Source organism: Pongo pygmaeus, chromosome 19 (assembly GCF_028885625.2).
Source record: "Pongo pygmaeus isolate AG05252 chromosome 19, NHGRI_mPonPyg2-v2.0_pri, whole genome shotgun sequence".
Classification (NCBI taxonomy): domain Eukaryota; kingdom Metazoa; phylum Chordata; class Mammalia; order Primates; family Hominidae; genus Pongo; species Pongo pygmaeus.
The window spans coordinates 51,794,826-51,807,850 of record NC_072392.2 but is presented as its reverse complement, the minus strand read 5'-3'; the positions used below and the strand labels follow the sequence as shown (position 1 = coordinate 51,807,850).

Genomic DNA, 13,025 nt, shown 5'->3' with positions numbered 1-13,025 from the left:
CTGTCTCCAGTCCAGCCTTCCCACAAGGCAGTCATAATCATCATCCATCTGATGCCACTCAAATCAGATCATGCCACACCCATTTACCAACTTTTAATGACTCCCTATTTGGAGGGAGGTAAAAAGTGAATTGCAAAGACCTTGTCACAGAGCTTGTTTACCTCTCCAGTCTCTTCTTTTGCATGACCACCCTTGAACTCTTCCCTTCAGTCACAAAGAACTACATACAATTCTCCTCAAGTGCAGATCCTGCTCCCCACTCTTTGTCTTAGCTCCTGATTTGTTCATGTCGTTTCCTTCTGGGAACACTATTTTCTTGCCTCTGTACTTAGTGAACACTATTTTCTCAGCCTCTGTACTTAGTGAACTCCTAGTCTTCCCTCCACATTCGCCTTTCCCTACTGCCATGTGACTAAATTTAGTGTCCTTCAAATCAGCCCTCTAAGCACCTTGTACTTGTTACTGGTGCACTTACTGACTATGCTTTCTGTTTACTTGGTCAGCAACGTATCTAGAATCTGATCCAGTGCCTTACCCATAGTTAAGAGTAGAATAAATAGTTCTCTAATAAACAGCAAATAACATACATATGTTGCCATCTTAACCCTGGCTTGTAAATTCTTTCTTTTCCTTGGAACTTCATATTCCCAGCATCTAAAACACTCCCCTAAATAAATCGTTGTCAATTGATACTAAATAACTATATCAAAATCACCTAGTAACCTTGATCTAGATAAGTATTTCCAGCCCTAACTCCCCATACCTCACTGAGCTCTGATCCAGCAGACCTAGGGGGCTGGGAATCTAGGAATCTAAATTTAACAACCTAGGAATCTAATTTTAACAAACTCTTCAGGTGAGTCTGACTTGTAGTCATTCCTGGGAACCACTAAACACAGTAGGAGCTCAATAAATATTGTTTAAAGTAACATTTTAATTTACTGAAGTATATAATTCATTCCCTAATTCTTTAGGATTAGAGTCTAATGTAACTGAGTCCTGAGTGTGACAGAACAATGCACTAATATGTACAAAAGTCCACAAAAACAAGCAGCTTTTATTGCAGTATTACAAAACACTTTTCATTTTGGCAATATTTTACAACGCATTTAGCTCCAAGGGTTGGGGAGAAGGTTGGAAACTAAAGGGGGAAATCTCAACAGACATTTCTAAAAGAAAAACTGTCCCAGCCCTCCCACCCAAATAAAAATCCAAATGTCACTTAATTTCACTACCCAAGAAGAGGCCACGAGGAAAGCAGCAGGCAAAACTCTGGCAATTTCACTATGGATCATGTCAGAGACAAAGGAACATTCAAAACAGTCATCAGTATGGTCGGTTGCGCTGATCATTTCTGTAGTCGTTTCTAGGAATGAAAAATAAAGAGCCGGACTAAATTCTAATTTTCTACCAACGGGGAGGCATTAGACACTTCTTCAGGGTACTAGTGATTGGCATCAGCTAGACAATTTCTAAAGAATGACACCATGCCTCATTTATTTCTATACTCCTAGAAGATACTTAAATGTCTAATTTACCAGCTTTAAGATTCACAAAGTTCCTAGAAGAAGCTTTGCTTCACTCTCTTAAAAATTTTCCTCCTAAAGACTCCAAACCACAAGTATTTCAGAATATCAGAAACTGTCCCAGTTCCAGCACTCTAAATAGGAGAGTGGCATAGTGGAATGGCCAAGCACTTACATGTATGAATTCTGGATCTGCCACTTACTATGTGACCTTGGAAAAGTTACACTAAATGACTCTGACTCTGTAAAATGGGAAGTATACCTACTTCATAGGGATGACAGAAGGACTAGAACTAAAGAATATAAGAACACTTTACAGTATTGGCCACACATTAAGAAGTGTTCAATAGATGATAATTAGGTTACTCATAATTACTAATAGCTAAAAATTATATAGTGCTTACTATGGGCCAGCAACTAATACAACGTAATCTAATACAAGTCTAAAAAGGATGTCTTATTAGCCCCATTTTACAGATAAGAGTACTGACACTCCAAAGGATTAAGTAACTTTCCTAAGATCACACAGAGTTAGGATTGAAACCCAGACAGTCTGCTTCCCAACTTCATGCTCTTAACCATATTCTATACTAATTGTCACTGCCTTATATTGCTGCTGGCATACAGGTCCTTAGTATAATAATTGAAGTTACTTTCTATCATTGGTCTTCAAGTTCTTCTGCCTCTACACCATTCATGTGCACAAGGCATTCCCATCAGTGGTTTTCATCTGGAAAAGTTATCAGAATCTCCAGAAAAACAACTGCAGGGTAGTATATATGATTTGAAAAAGAACCACCCTATGAAAGGTATGTTCCTTCACTTAGATTAGGAACTCCTGATTTACACAGTTTCAAGTTATTATCTCTCAATCTCATTATCTTTATGAGAAAAAAATAATACACACACAGATACACCGAAACAAATAAAGATTTATGAATAAGAATTTCCAGCAGGTGGACGGGCGCGGTGGCTCACATCTGTAATCCCACCACTTTGGGAGGCCGAGGCGGGTGGATCATGAGGTCAGCAGATGAGACCATCCTGGCTAACACGGTGAAACCCCGTCTCTACTAAAAATACAAAAAATTAGCCAGGCGTGGTGGTGGGCGCCTATAGTCCCAGCTACTCGGGAGGCTGAGGCAGGAGAATGGCGTGAACCCAGGAGGTGGGGCTTGCAGTGAGCCAAGATCGCGCCACTGCACTCCAGCCTGGGCGACAGAGCAAGACTCCATCTCAAAAAAAAAAAAAAAAAGAAAAAAGAATTTCCAGCAGGTGCTGTGGCTCACATCTGTAATCCAAACATTTTGGGAGGCCAAGACAGGAGGAATGCTTGAGGCCAGGAGTTTGAGACCAGCCTGGGCAACATAGTGAGACCCTGTCTCTACAGAAAATTAAAAAAATTGGCGAGGTATGGTGGGACACACCTATATAGTCCCAGCTACTTGGGAGACTGAGGCAGGAGTATTGCCTGAGTCTAAGAGTTTGAGGTTACAAGGAACTATGATCATACCACTGCACTCTAGCCTGGATGACAGAGCAAGACCCTGTCTCTGTCACTAAATTTAATTTTTATTGTCTCTAAAAAATAAAAATTAAAGTTAAAAAATAAAAAGTTCCAAAACAAAATTTTAGAAATTGCTAAGCAGGAAACTAAATCATCTTCTCCATCCTGAGAGAACTGGCAATGGGAAATTCAAGTTCCAAAAAATTGTTAAAAAGAAAATGTGGTTCAAACCCCGCAATCTAGGTGCAGTGAGGTAAAAAGGTTAATACATTCTAATACTCACCTTCCTCCCATTTTGCCTCCATAGCCACCTCGGTCTCCTCCGTAGCCCCCACCTCGGTCTCCTCCATAGCCGCCACCACTCCTGTCTCCTCCATAGCCTCCACTTCGGTCTCCACCGTAGCCACTGCCACCACCACGGTCTCCTCCATAGCCCCCCCGGCTTCTGTCTCCTCCATAGCCTCCTCGATCTCCTCCATAACCTCCTCGATCTCCTCCGTAACCTCCTCGGTCTCCTCCATAGCCTCCTCGGTCTCCGCCATAGCCTCCACCTCGGTCTCCTCCATAGCCACCTCGATCTCCTCCATAGCCACCTCCTCGGTCTCCTCCATAGCCGCCTCCTCTGTCCCCACCGTAGCCGCCGCCTCTGTCCCCACCATAGCCACCCCCACTTCTGTCTCCACCATAGCCACCCCCACTTCTATCTCCGCTGTAGCCACCACCGCTGCTTCTGTCTCCACCATAGCCACCCCCACTTCTGTCTCCACCATAGCCGCCTCGGTCTCCACCTCTGCCCCCACGACCTCTGTAGCCCCTCTCTCCACCGTAGCCTCTCCCCCGGAAATCTGCAAGGTAGAAATGCAAACAATGAGGCCAGCAGAAACAACGTAAAGCCCCCTTAATGCTAGTCAGAAGATAAGCACGATGCAGATGCTATTAAAAGGCTGACCCACCTCCTCCTGAGGGACGAGAGTCCTCTGGTCTAGGCTCATTGCACTGATTGCAGGAATTCCTTCGAGCAAAGTTCATATTTCCGCATGACCTAAGAAAGGAGGAAAATATAATGCTCCTAGATAGTTTCTAATGGAATCAGAACCCCTTTCTGCACCCTCCAGCCCCAATCCCAACCCCTACTGTCACCAAAGTAAACAAGACACTTACGGATTAGGGCAAACCCAGTCCCCACTTTTGGGGTCTCCACCTCTCCCTTGAAAGCCTCCACGACCTCTATATCCTCCACGGCCTAGGGGGATGGGGCCAGGGGAGAAAAATCAGCAGCAGACATTAACAAAACAGAAGAAAAGCATCAGATTACATAAGAGTAGGTACCCATCAATACTTAGGCAGCACTCTGCAAATTAACCCCTTATAGCAGGACTTTGTAGTTCTTTGATTTGGGTCTTGTACTTAGTAAACAGAGGATCTTGAAAACAGACCCTAGGCACACAACACAGTGCTAATAATGCACTAGAAAACTTCAAAGTCCATTTTCTATAATACAGGTTGAGTATCCCTTCCCCCAAATACTTGGGACCAAAAGTGTCTCTGATTTTGGATTTTTCAGATTTTGAAATATTTGCCTTATACTTGCGAGTTGAGCAGCCTAAATCCAAAAACCCAAAACCTGAAATGCTTCAATGACCATTTCCTTTGAGCATTATGTCGGTGCTCAAAGTTTTGGATTCCAGGGCATTTCCAATTTCAGATTTTCAAACTTAGGATGCCTAACCTATACCCTACTTAGTTTCAGAATCTCCATGATGAAGATTAGGTGAGAAGACAAAAACTCCAAATGTGAGAATATGAATGCAAACGCCACAGTAACATCCACCCGGAAAACGAAAAAAGAAAAAAGACAAGAATATGAATCCAGTAGAAATAAAGAAGCTGGGCTGGGTGCAGTGGCTTACACCTGTAATACAAGCACTTTGGGAGACCAAGGCAAGCAGATCATCTCAGGTTGGGAGTTCGAGACCAGCCTGACCAACATGGAGAAACCCCATCTCTACTAAAAATACAAAATTAGCTGGGCTTGGTGGCGCATGCCTGTAATCCCAGCTACTCGGGACGCTGAGGCAGGAGAATCACTTGAACCCGGGAGGGAGAGGTTGCGGTGAGTCAAGAACGCACCATTGTACTCCAGCCTGGGCAACAAGAGCGAAACTGTCTCAAAAATAAATTAAAAAAAAAAAAAAAAAAAAAAGCTGGCAGTAACTGTATCAGGCAGCTTAAAAACTGGTCAGATTAATTACCTAATTAGGTATCATTAAAACAACTGCCTCACCGGGCACGGTGGCTCATGCCTGCAATCCCAGCACTTTGGAAGGCCAAGGTGGGTGGATCATGAGGTCAGGAGTTTGAGACCAGCCTGGCCAACTCAAACTATTAAACTATTAAAAATACAAAAATTAGCTGGACATGGTGGCGCATGCCTGTAGTCCCAGCTAGTTGGGAGGCTGAGGCAAGAGAATTGCTTGAACCCGGGAGGCGGAGGTTGTGGTGAGCCGAGATCACGCCACTCCACTCCAGCCTGAGCAACAGAGCAAGACACCATCTCAAAAAAACACAAAAACCAAAAAAAAATTGCCTCCTGATTTCCAAGTGAACAGCAAATCACGATACAGCTCTCCAAAGGGATTTCTACAACCATTTCCCACTACTTTCTTAGCTATTACAATATCTCATTTACCTAATATATTCAGTACCTGAACTCACTTTAAGATAGAGGGAAAAAAGACGTAGCGAGAGAAAAAGTAGTAGCAAGTTCACACAAATAGAAACAGAATATGAACTCAAACTTAAACCCTTGGATAGTATCCAGGACTGTACGCAGGAAGGATCTTACCTCGCCGCCCACCTCCACTTCCACCTCCTCTCATGAATTCAGGTCTTCTAGTGGCAAAGGACACTTTAATGATGTTGCCATGGAATTCTTTTCCTAAGAAAAAAGAAATCAGCTTTGAAGCAATGCTACTCTATACCTCCACCTGTCAACAAAAATGAAAAAGTCTTGGAAATTTTTAGTTTCAGAGGAGTAACTGAGGTGTCCTCACAGAAATTCAAATGCAAAGAGTCAAGATAACAGTGCTAAAAATGACATTATCTACTGAAAAGAGCGTATCTGTCACTGGGAGATAGTCACTTCTTACTAAGCTTAAAACAAAAACAAAAACAAAAAACAAGGTGGAGTGGTGTGTGTCTGTAGTACCAGCTCCCAGCTACTCAGGAGGCTCAGGTGGGAGATCACTTGAGTCCAGGAGCACGAGACCAGCCTGGGGAAGGAGATAGTGTCAGGGGTGGAGAAAAAGGCCAGGTGCAGTGGCTTATATCTGTAATCTCAGCACTTTTGGAGGCTGAGATAGAAGCCTGGCTTGAGGCCAAGAGTTTGAGACAAGCCTGAGGAACACTAGAGACCCTTTCTCTGAAAAAAATTTTTTAATTAGCTAGGCATGGTGGCATGCACCTGTAGTCCTAGCTACTCAGAAGGCTGAGGCAGAAGGATTACTTGAGCCTGGGAATTCAAGGCTGCAGTGAGCTATCATCGTGCCACTGTGTACTAGCCTGGAAGACAGTGTGATACCCTCAAAAAAAAAAGCTGGACGTGATGACTCAAGCTTGCAATCACAGCACTTTGGGAGGCCAAGGAAAGCTTGGGCTCAGGAGTTTGGGACCAGCCTGGGCAACATGGTGAAACCCTGTCTCTACAAAAAATACAAAAAAAATTAACTGGGTGTGGTGGCACCCGCGGTCCTAGCTACCTGGGAGGCTGAGGTAGGAGGATCACCTAAGCATGGGAAGTCAAAAAAGAGTCAGGTGCAACCTGTTCCCATGGGGAAAAAAAAAACTAAAACTTGTATCTAATATTTTTACATGGGAAAAAAAGCCAGCTGTAGAATATGTGAAGTATGGTACCATTTGTTTATTTAAGGGAATGAATACATGTGCAAGTGCAGTTAACATGTACGTATTTATCTACACATATGCTTATATGCATTGCCTACTGTGCTTACTAGGGGAAACAAGATCATTGGGATTCAAAGGTGAAAAAGAAACTCATATTTTACCATATGCCCTTGGTACCATTTGAAATTTTTTTAATCATTTCCAAAGTAGTATAATAATTGGTAACTTTTTAAAAAATAGTAGTAAATAAGAATTGGCAAGATGTGAACTATGGAGTTAGGTTTAAAAGGCTCATATGCCCTATGGGCAAAAGTCACTATAATTTCTGAATATACCATACGCAAAAGAAATAGCTTCATGATTCATTTCTCTCATTCTTATGAAAGCAGAAAAGTAAGAAAGAATGGACTTAGCCTTCAAGAGCAAGGTGATGAAGTCTGACAAATTAGTCTAAAAAAGTAAAGAATACAGAGATGGGGACAGATAGGGTACTACAATTTCTTTTTTTTTTTTTTTTTTTTTTGACAGAGTCTTGCTGTGTGTCACCAAGGCTGGAGTACAGTGGCGTGATCTCGGCTCACTCCAACCTCCAACTCCCGGGTTCAAGCAAGTCTCCTGCCTCAGCCTCCTGAGTAGTTGGGATTACAGGCGCTCACCACCGCGCCTGGCTAGTTTTTGTATTTTTAGTAGAGATGGGATTTCACCATGTTGGCCAGGCTGATCTTGAACTCCTGACCTTGTGATCCACCCGCCTCAGCCTCCCAAAGTGCTGGGATTACAGGCATGAGCCACCACGCCAGGCCTACAATCTCATCTTTAAAGAAGTAAAAGAGCTGGCCCGGCGCAGCTGCTCACACCTGTAATCCCAGCACTTTGGGAGGCTGAGGCGGGTGGATCACAAGGTCAGGAGATGGAGACCATCCTAGCTAACACAGTGAAACCCCTGTCTCTGCTAAAAATACAAAAAATTAGCCGGGCATGGTGGCATATACCTGTAGTCCCAGCTACTCGGGAGGCTGAGGCAGAAGAATGGCGTGAACCCAGGAGGCGGAGGTTCAAGTGAGCCGAGATTGTGCCACTGCACTCCAGCCTGGGCAACAGAGCAAGACTCAGTCTCAAAAAAAAAAAAAAAAAAAAAAAAAAAGTAAAATAACACAATTATGTTTTTGGAAGACGGAGATACAATAATCTTGAAACTGAAAGGAACTGCAAGTGTCTGTCAATCCAGCATAGTTAAGTACTTTGGAGAGAGTAGATCCAGCACGGCTGAGTTTGAATCCTGACTCTGCCACTTACTCTATGATCCTGGAAATTACTTAGCTTCTCTATGCATCAGTTTCACTCTCTGTAAAATGGGAGTAACAGGGCGTCTGTCTCATAAGATTATGATGAAGATTAAATTGAGTTAATGCGTGTAAGGCTCTTAAAGTTGTGCTTAGCTCATAAACCTCAGTAAACATGCAGTAAGTGTTAGTTACTATTAAATTAGGGTGCAACAAAAATGATGAATTTGTAACATGGGGAAATGACTATCTTTAAATGTTAAATGAAAAATACCCTAAGACAAAACTCTATTTGGAGTATTACAAGATACATCTTAAAACACCAGAAGGAAAATTATTAAGAAATATTATCAGTGGCTACCTTTGAGTAGAGGGCTATAGATGTTTTACTCATTTCTTCTACTTTCTGTTAAAAAAAAGTATTTCGGCTGGGCGCGGTGGCTCACGCCTGTAATCCCAGCACTTTGGGAGGCTGAGGCAGGCGGATCACGAGGTCAGGAGATCGAGACCATGCTGGCTAACATGGTGAAACCCTGTCTCTACTAAAAATACAAAAAAATTAGCAGGGCGTGGTGGCAGGCACCCATAGTCCCAGCTACTGGGGAGGCTGAGGCAGGAGAATGGCCTGAACCCAGGAGGCGGAGCCTGCAGTGAGCTGAGATCGCGCCACTGCACTCCAGCCTGGGAGACAGAGCGAGACTCCATCTCAAAAAAAAAAAAAAAAAAAAAAAAAAAGTCTATTTCTTCAAAGTATGTATTAACTTTATATTTGAAGGGAAATTAACCTAAATTTTACTTTATTTATTTATAGGTTGTTTTTTTTTTTTGAGACAGGTTCTCGCTCTGTTGCCCAGGCTGGAACGCAGTGGCTCAATCACAGCTCACTGCAGCCTCGACTTCCTGGGCTCAAGTGATCCTCCCACCTCAGCCTCCTAGGTAACTGGGACCACAGGTGCACACCACCATGTCCAGGTTATTTAAAAAAAAAAAAAAAAAAAAAATTTTTTTTGTTTTAGTAGAGGTAAGCTCTCACTATGCTGCCCAGGCTGGTCTCCAACTCCTGACCTCAACTGATCCTCCTGTCTCAGCCTCCCAAAGCGCTGGGATTATAGGCATAAGCAATGCCACCTGGCCTAAATTTCAAACTATAAAGTCGGGGGATGAGAAATCACTTAATGGGTAAAATGTACCTTATTCAAGTGATAGATACAGGAAAACCCCAGACTTTACCACTATGCAATATATCCATGTAACAAAATGCCATCTGTACCTCTTAAATTTATTTTTTTAAAAAGAAAAAATAACATACTGTCAACCAGGCCAACTCTCTACATCTGTATCAGGGTAGCCTCATGCACAAGGCACGATATAAGGAAATATGCTAGACCAGCAACCATAGAGCTCATCTCATTTCTAAAGGTACATAAAAATTCTGGCCCGTATTCTTAATATCTGCAAAAGTAAACATGAATATAACCACCGTCACCCAGAGCATATTCTCACTTTCAGACTAGAAAACATTTATCCAAACTTCATGCTGAAAACTGTATGAATGAGGCATACCATCAAACCAGTCAATGGCTGCCTTAGCTGAAGGAGGGTCATCAAATGACACTGTTGCCTCCCCCTTTGGCTTTCCTGTGTCCTTGTCTGTATAAAGATTTATCATTGGTTTTCCGGTCTTCTTATTTGTCTGAGGAAAAACAAAAACACTTGGTGTTAGCATTTTTAAAATAAGTAATCATGTATCATTTAGATAACCAAAGATTTATTTTTTTACAAGGAATTCACACATTCATACTATAAAATACTATGCACCTAATAAGTTACCTGTAGGTTTGGGCAAGCGTAACTCTCTAAGCTACACTAAGTGAAAACCAAGCTATAAAAATGATATAGTATACTGTTTCATCTATGTATAATTTTTTTTTTTTTAATTGAGACAGGGTTTCACTCTGTCACCCAGGTTGGAATGCAGTGGCACGATCATACTCAATGTAGCCTCAAATTCCTGGACTTAAGAGATCCTCCCACCTCAGCCTCCCGAGTACCACAAGCAAGTGCCACCACGCCCGGCTTTTTTGTTGTTGTAGAGATGGGGTCTTGCTGTATTGCTCAGGCTGGTCTCAAACCCTTGGCCTCAAGCGATCCTCCTGCCTCAGCCTCCCAAATTGCTGTGATTAAGTGCTGATTACAGGAATCAGCCACCACACCCAGTTTATAATTTCTTTAAATCCACAGAAATTAAATGTAGATAATGCTTCATGTAAATATGTAACATTTTTTTGAGATGGAGTCTCGCTCCGTCGCCCAGGCTGGAGTGCAGTGGCACGATCTCGGCTCACTGCAACCTCCGCCTCCCAGGTTCACATCACTCTCCTGCCTCAGCCGCCCAAGTAACTGGGACTACGGGCGCATGCCACCACGCCCGGCTAATTTCTTGTATTTTCAGTAGAGACAGCATTTCATCGTGTTAGCCAGGATGGTCTTGATCTCCTGACCTCGTGATCCACCCACCTCAGCCTCCCAAAGTGCTGGGATTACAGGTGTGAGCCACCGCGCCCGGCCATAAATATGTAACTTCTAAAACATTACAGTGGAATTTGGCTGGGATAAGACAAGGGAGAATTTTTAACGTTTCAAAACTCTGTGAATTTAGGCCAGGCATGGTGGATCACGCCTATAATCCCAGCACTTGGTGGGAGGCTGAGGTGGGAGGATCACTTGAGCCCAGGAGCTCAAGACCAGCCTGGGCAATAACAGGGAGACTCCATCTCTATAAAAAAATTTTTTTAATTAGCTGGGCGTGAGGACATGCATTAGTGGTTCCAACTACTCAGGAGGCTGAGGTGGGAGGATCACTTGAGCCCAGGAGATTGAGGCTGCAGTCATCCATGATTATGCCACTGTACTCCAGCCTGGATGCAATGAAGCAAGATCCTGTCTCAAGACAACAATGACAACAACAAAATTACATGTTTTGTGTGTAATTAATTCCTTAACAAATTATAACTCCCAAAGAAAGAAAAAAGTGAGTAGGCCGGGCACGGTGGCTCATGCCTACTGTAATCCCAGGACTTTGGGAGGCCGAGGTGGGCAGATCACTTGAGGTCAAGAGATCAAGACCATCCTGGCCAACATAGTGAAACCCGTCTCTACTAAAAATACAAAAATTAGCTGGGCGTGGTAGCGCCTGTAGTCCCAGCTACTCGAGAGGCTGAGGCAGGAGAATCACTTGAACCCAGGAGGCGGAGGTTGCAGTGAGCCGAGATCGCGCCATTGCACTCCAGCCTGGTGAAACAGTGAGATTCTGTCTCAAAAAAAAAAAAAAGAGTAATTCCACAGACACCAAAACAAGGGCAGATGTAAACTGATTTCAAGAAACTGCTATCTAAACACTACCAAGGCTGCTTTCTAGTTGAAGAGATGAAAAACATATGCATGAAGTTAATAGTGCACAAGACGCTTTAGTGAACAATGAGCAATCACAAGATAACGTATTATCTCTAGCATAAACATTAAATAACCCCTCCCAAGAGCTATAACAACTTGCATTTGCATATATTTCAGTCTATAAAATGTTCTCAGCAACTCCTTTATTTCTCACAGTTATAAGAACTAAGCAGAGACTAATTTTAGAGTCCTAGGATGGAAGCTAAAGCACAGGCAGACTGTGGAAAGGTAAACACAAGCAAGGAATAAAATCTTCATATATTCAACAAATTTAGCAAAGGTCTACAGACATAAATGAGCACGTGCATCACAAAATTTTAAGAGACAAGGCTTATTGAAGTATGTAGTCTTACTACATAGTCTATGTATTGTAATCAGAACATTAATTATGAGATTTTCAAAATATAATATTTTTACTCACCTTGATAATTCCTATTTGTTTAAAGAACTCCCCAACTTGATCTGTAGACACACCCTCCCCAAGTCCTTGCACAAAGATTGTGTTGTTATCTGAATTATCAGATTCTGAATCTAAGAGAAAAAAAGTGATGATTAATTTTACATATTCCTTGGTTATGACATTCTGTTCAGTAATCAAAGACAATAATTTTTTGTCCAATATTCAATTGTTTCTATGACCAAAAGGAAACGACCAATATAAGAACAATCTTATATAAACATGCAAAGTATTCACAATAATTATTTGGTTGATCAATTCTTACAACTAAATTTCAGGTAAAGTGGATCAAGTCCACACTATGTGAAATAACTATATACCAATTAAGGATGATCTTACAAACCTCACTCTTCAGATTCAGACATAGGGCTAAACGTCATGAAGAGATGGAGTTAGTTTAGCATTTCTTTCTCTGGAGAACTCTAATTCTTTACGGTTAAACATTTTTAAGATTCTCTAGTAGAAAATTCTCCAAATCTGATACTTTGAACTTCCAAGCAAGCCACAAAGCCCAACTGCTGGTTTCCCATTCATTGCAATAAGCTTTGTATATACCAGAGTGCAGAGGTACCTTGTACATGTTACCTGACATGCACACACTTTTGGATTAGTACAACAAAGTAAGAAAGATGTATAAAAATTCAGTCCATGAAGGGATAATTCAGAAATTGCCATCCATATAGAATACTTTCGCATCTTAATAAAAACAAAAGTTCTGATTTCAAATTTTTAGCTCAAATAGATTTTTAACCTCTAAATTATAACTTTCAACAGGCTCCACAGGTAAATCTGTAGCCTTGAATTTCATTTAAATAAAAAGCCACAGAAAATTAGTGACCTCTACCCAAAATAAGACAATTCTCTCATGTATGAATTCAGGTTTCTTGAATTCACTA

General features: G+C 42.0%; 1 protein-coding gene across 2 annotated transcripts in view; it reads right to left on the bottom strand.

The window, feature by feature from the left end:
• Positions 1-1,037: 1,037 nt before the first annotated feature.
• TAF15 (TATA-box binding protein associated factor 15) overlaps positions 1,038-13,025 on the bottom strand; it is a 37,885-nt gene continuing 25,897 nt past the window's right edge. For both annotated transcript variants that reach the window (XM_054457332.2, XM_054457333.2), the window contains exons 10-16: positions 12,094-12,203; positions 9,783-9,912; positions 5,879-5,971; positions 4,195-4,276; positions 3,987-4,075; positions 3,317-3,878; positions 1,038-1,366 (exon numbers count right to left, since the gene is read on the bottom strand). In XM_054457332.2, the coding sequence (XP_054313307.1) occupies positions 1,327-1,366; positions 3,317-3,878; positions 3,987-4,075; positions 4,195-4,276; positions 5,879-5,971; positions 9,783-9,912; positions 12,094-12,203 (1,106 nt within the window). In that variant the 3' untranslated portion in view covers positions 1,038-1,326. The remainder of the gene's footprint in view (positions 1,367-3,316; positions 3,879-3,986; positions 4,076-4,194; positions 4,277-5,878; positions 5,972-9,782; positions 9,913-12,093; positions 12,204-13,025) is intronic.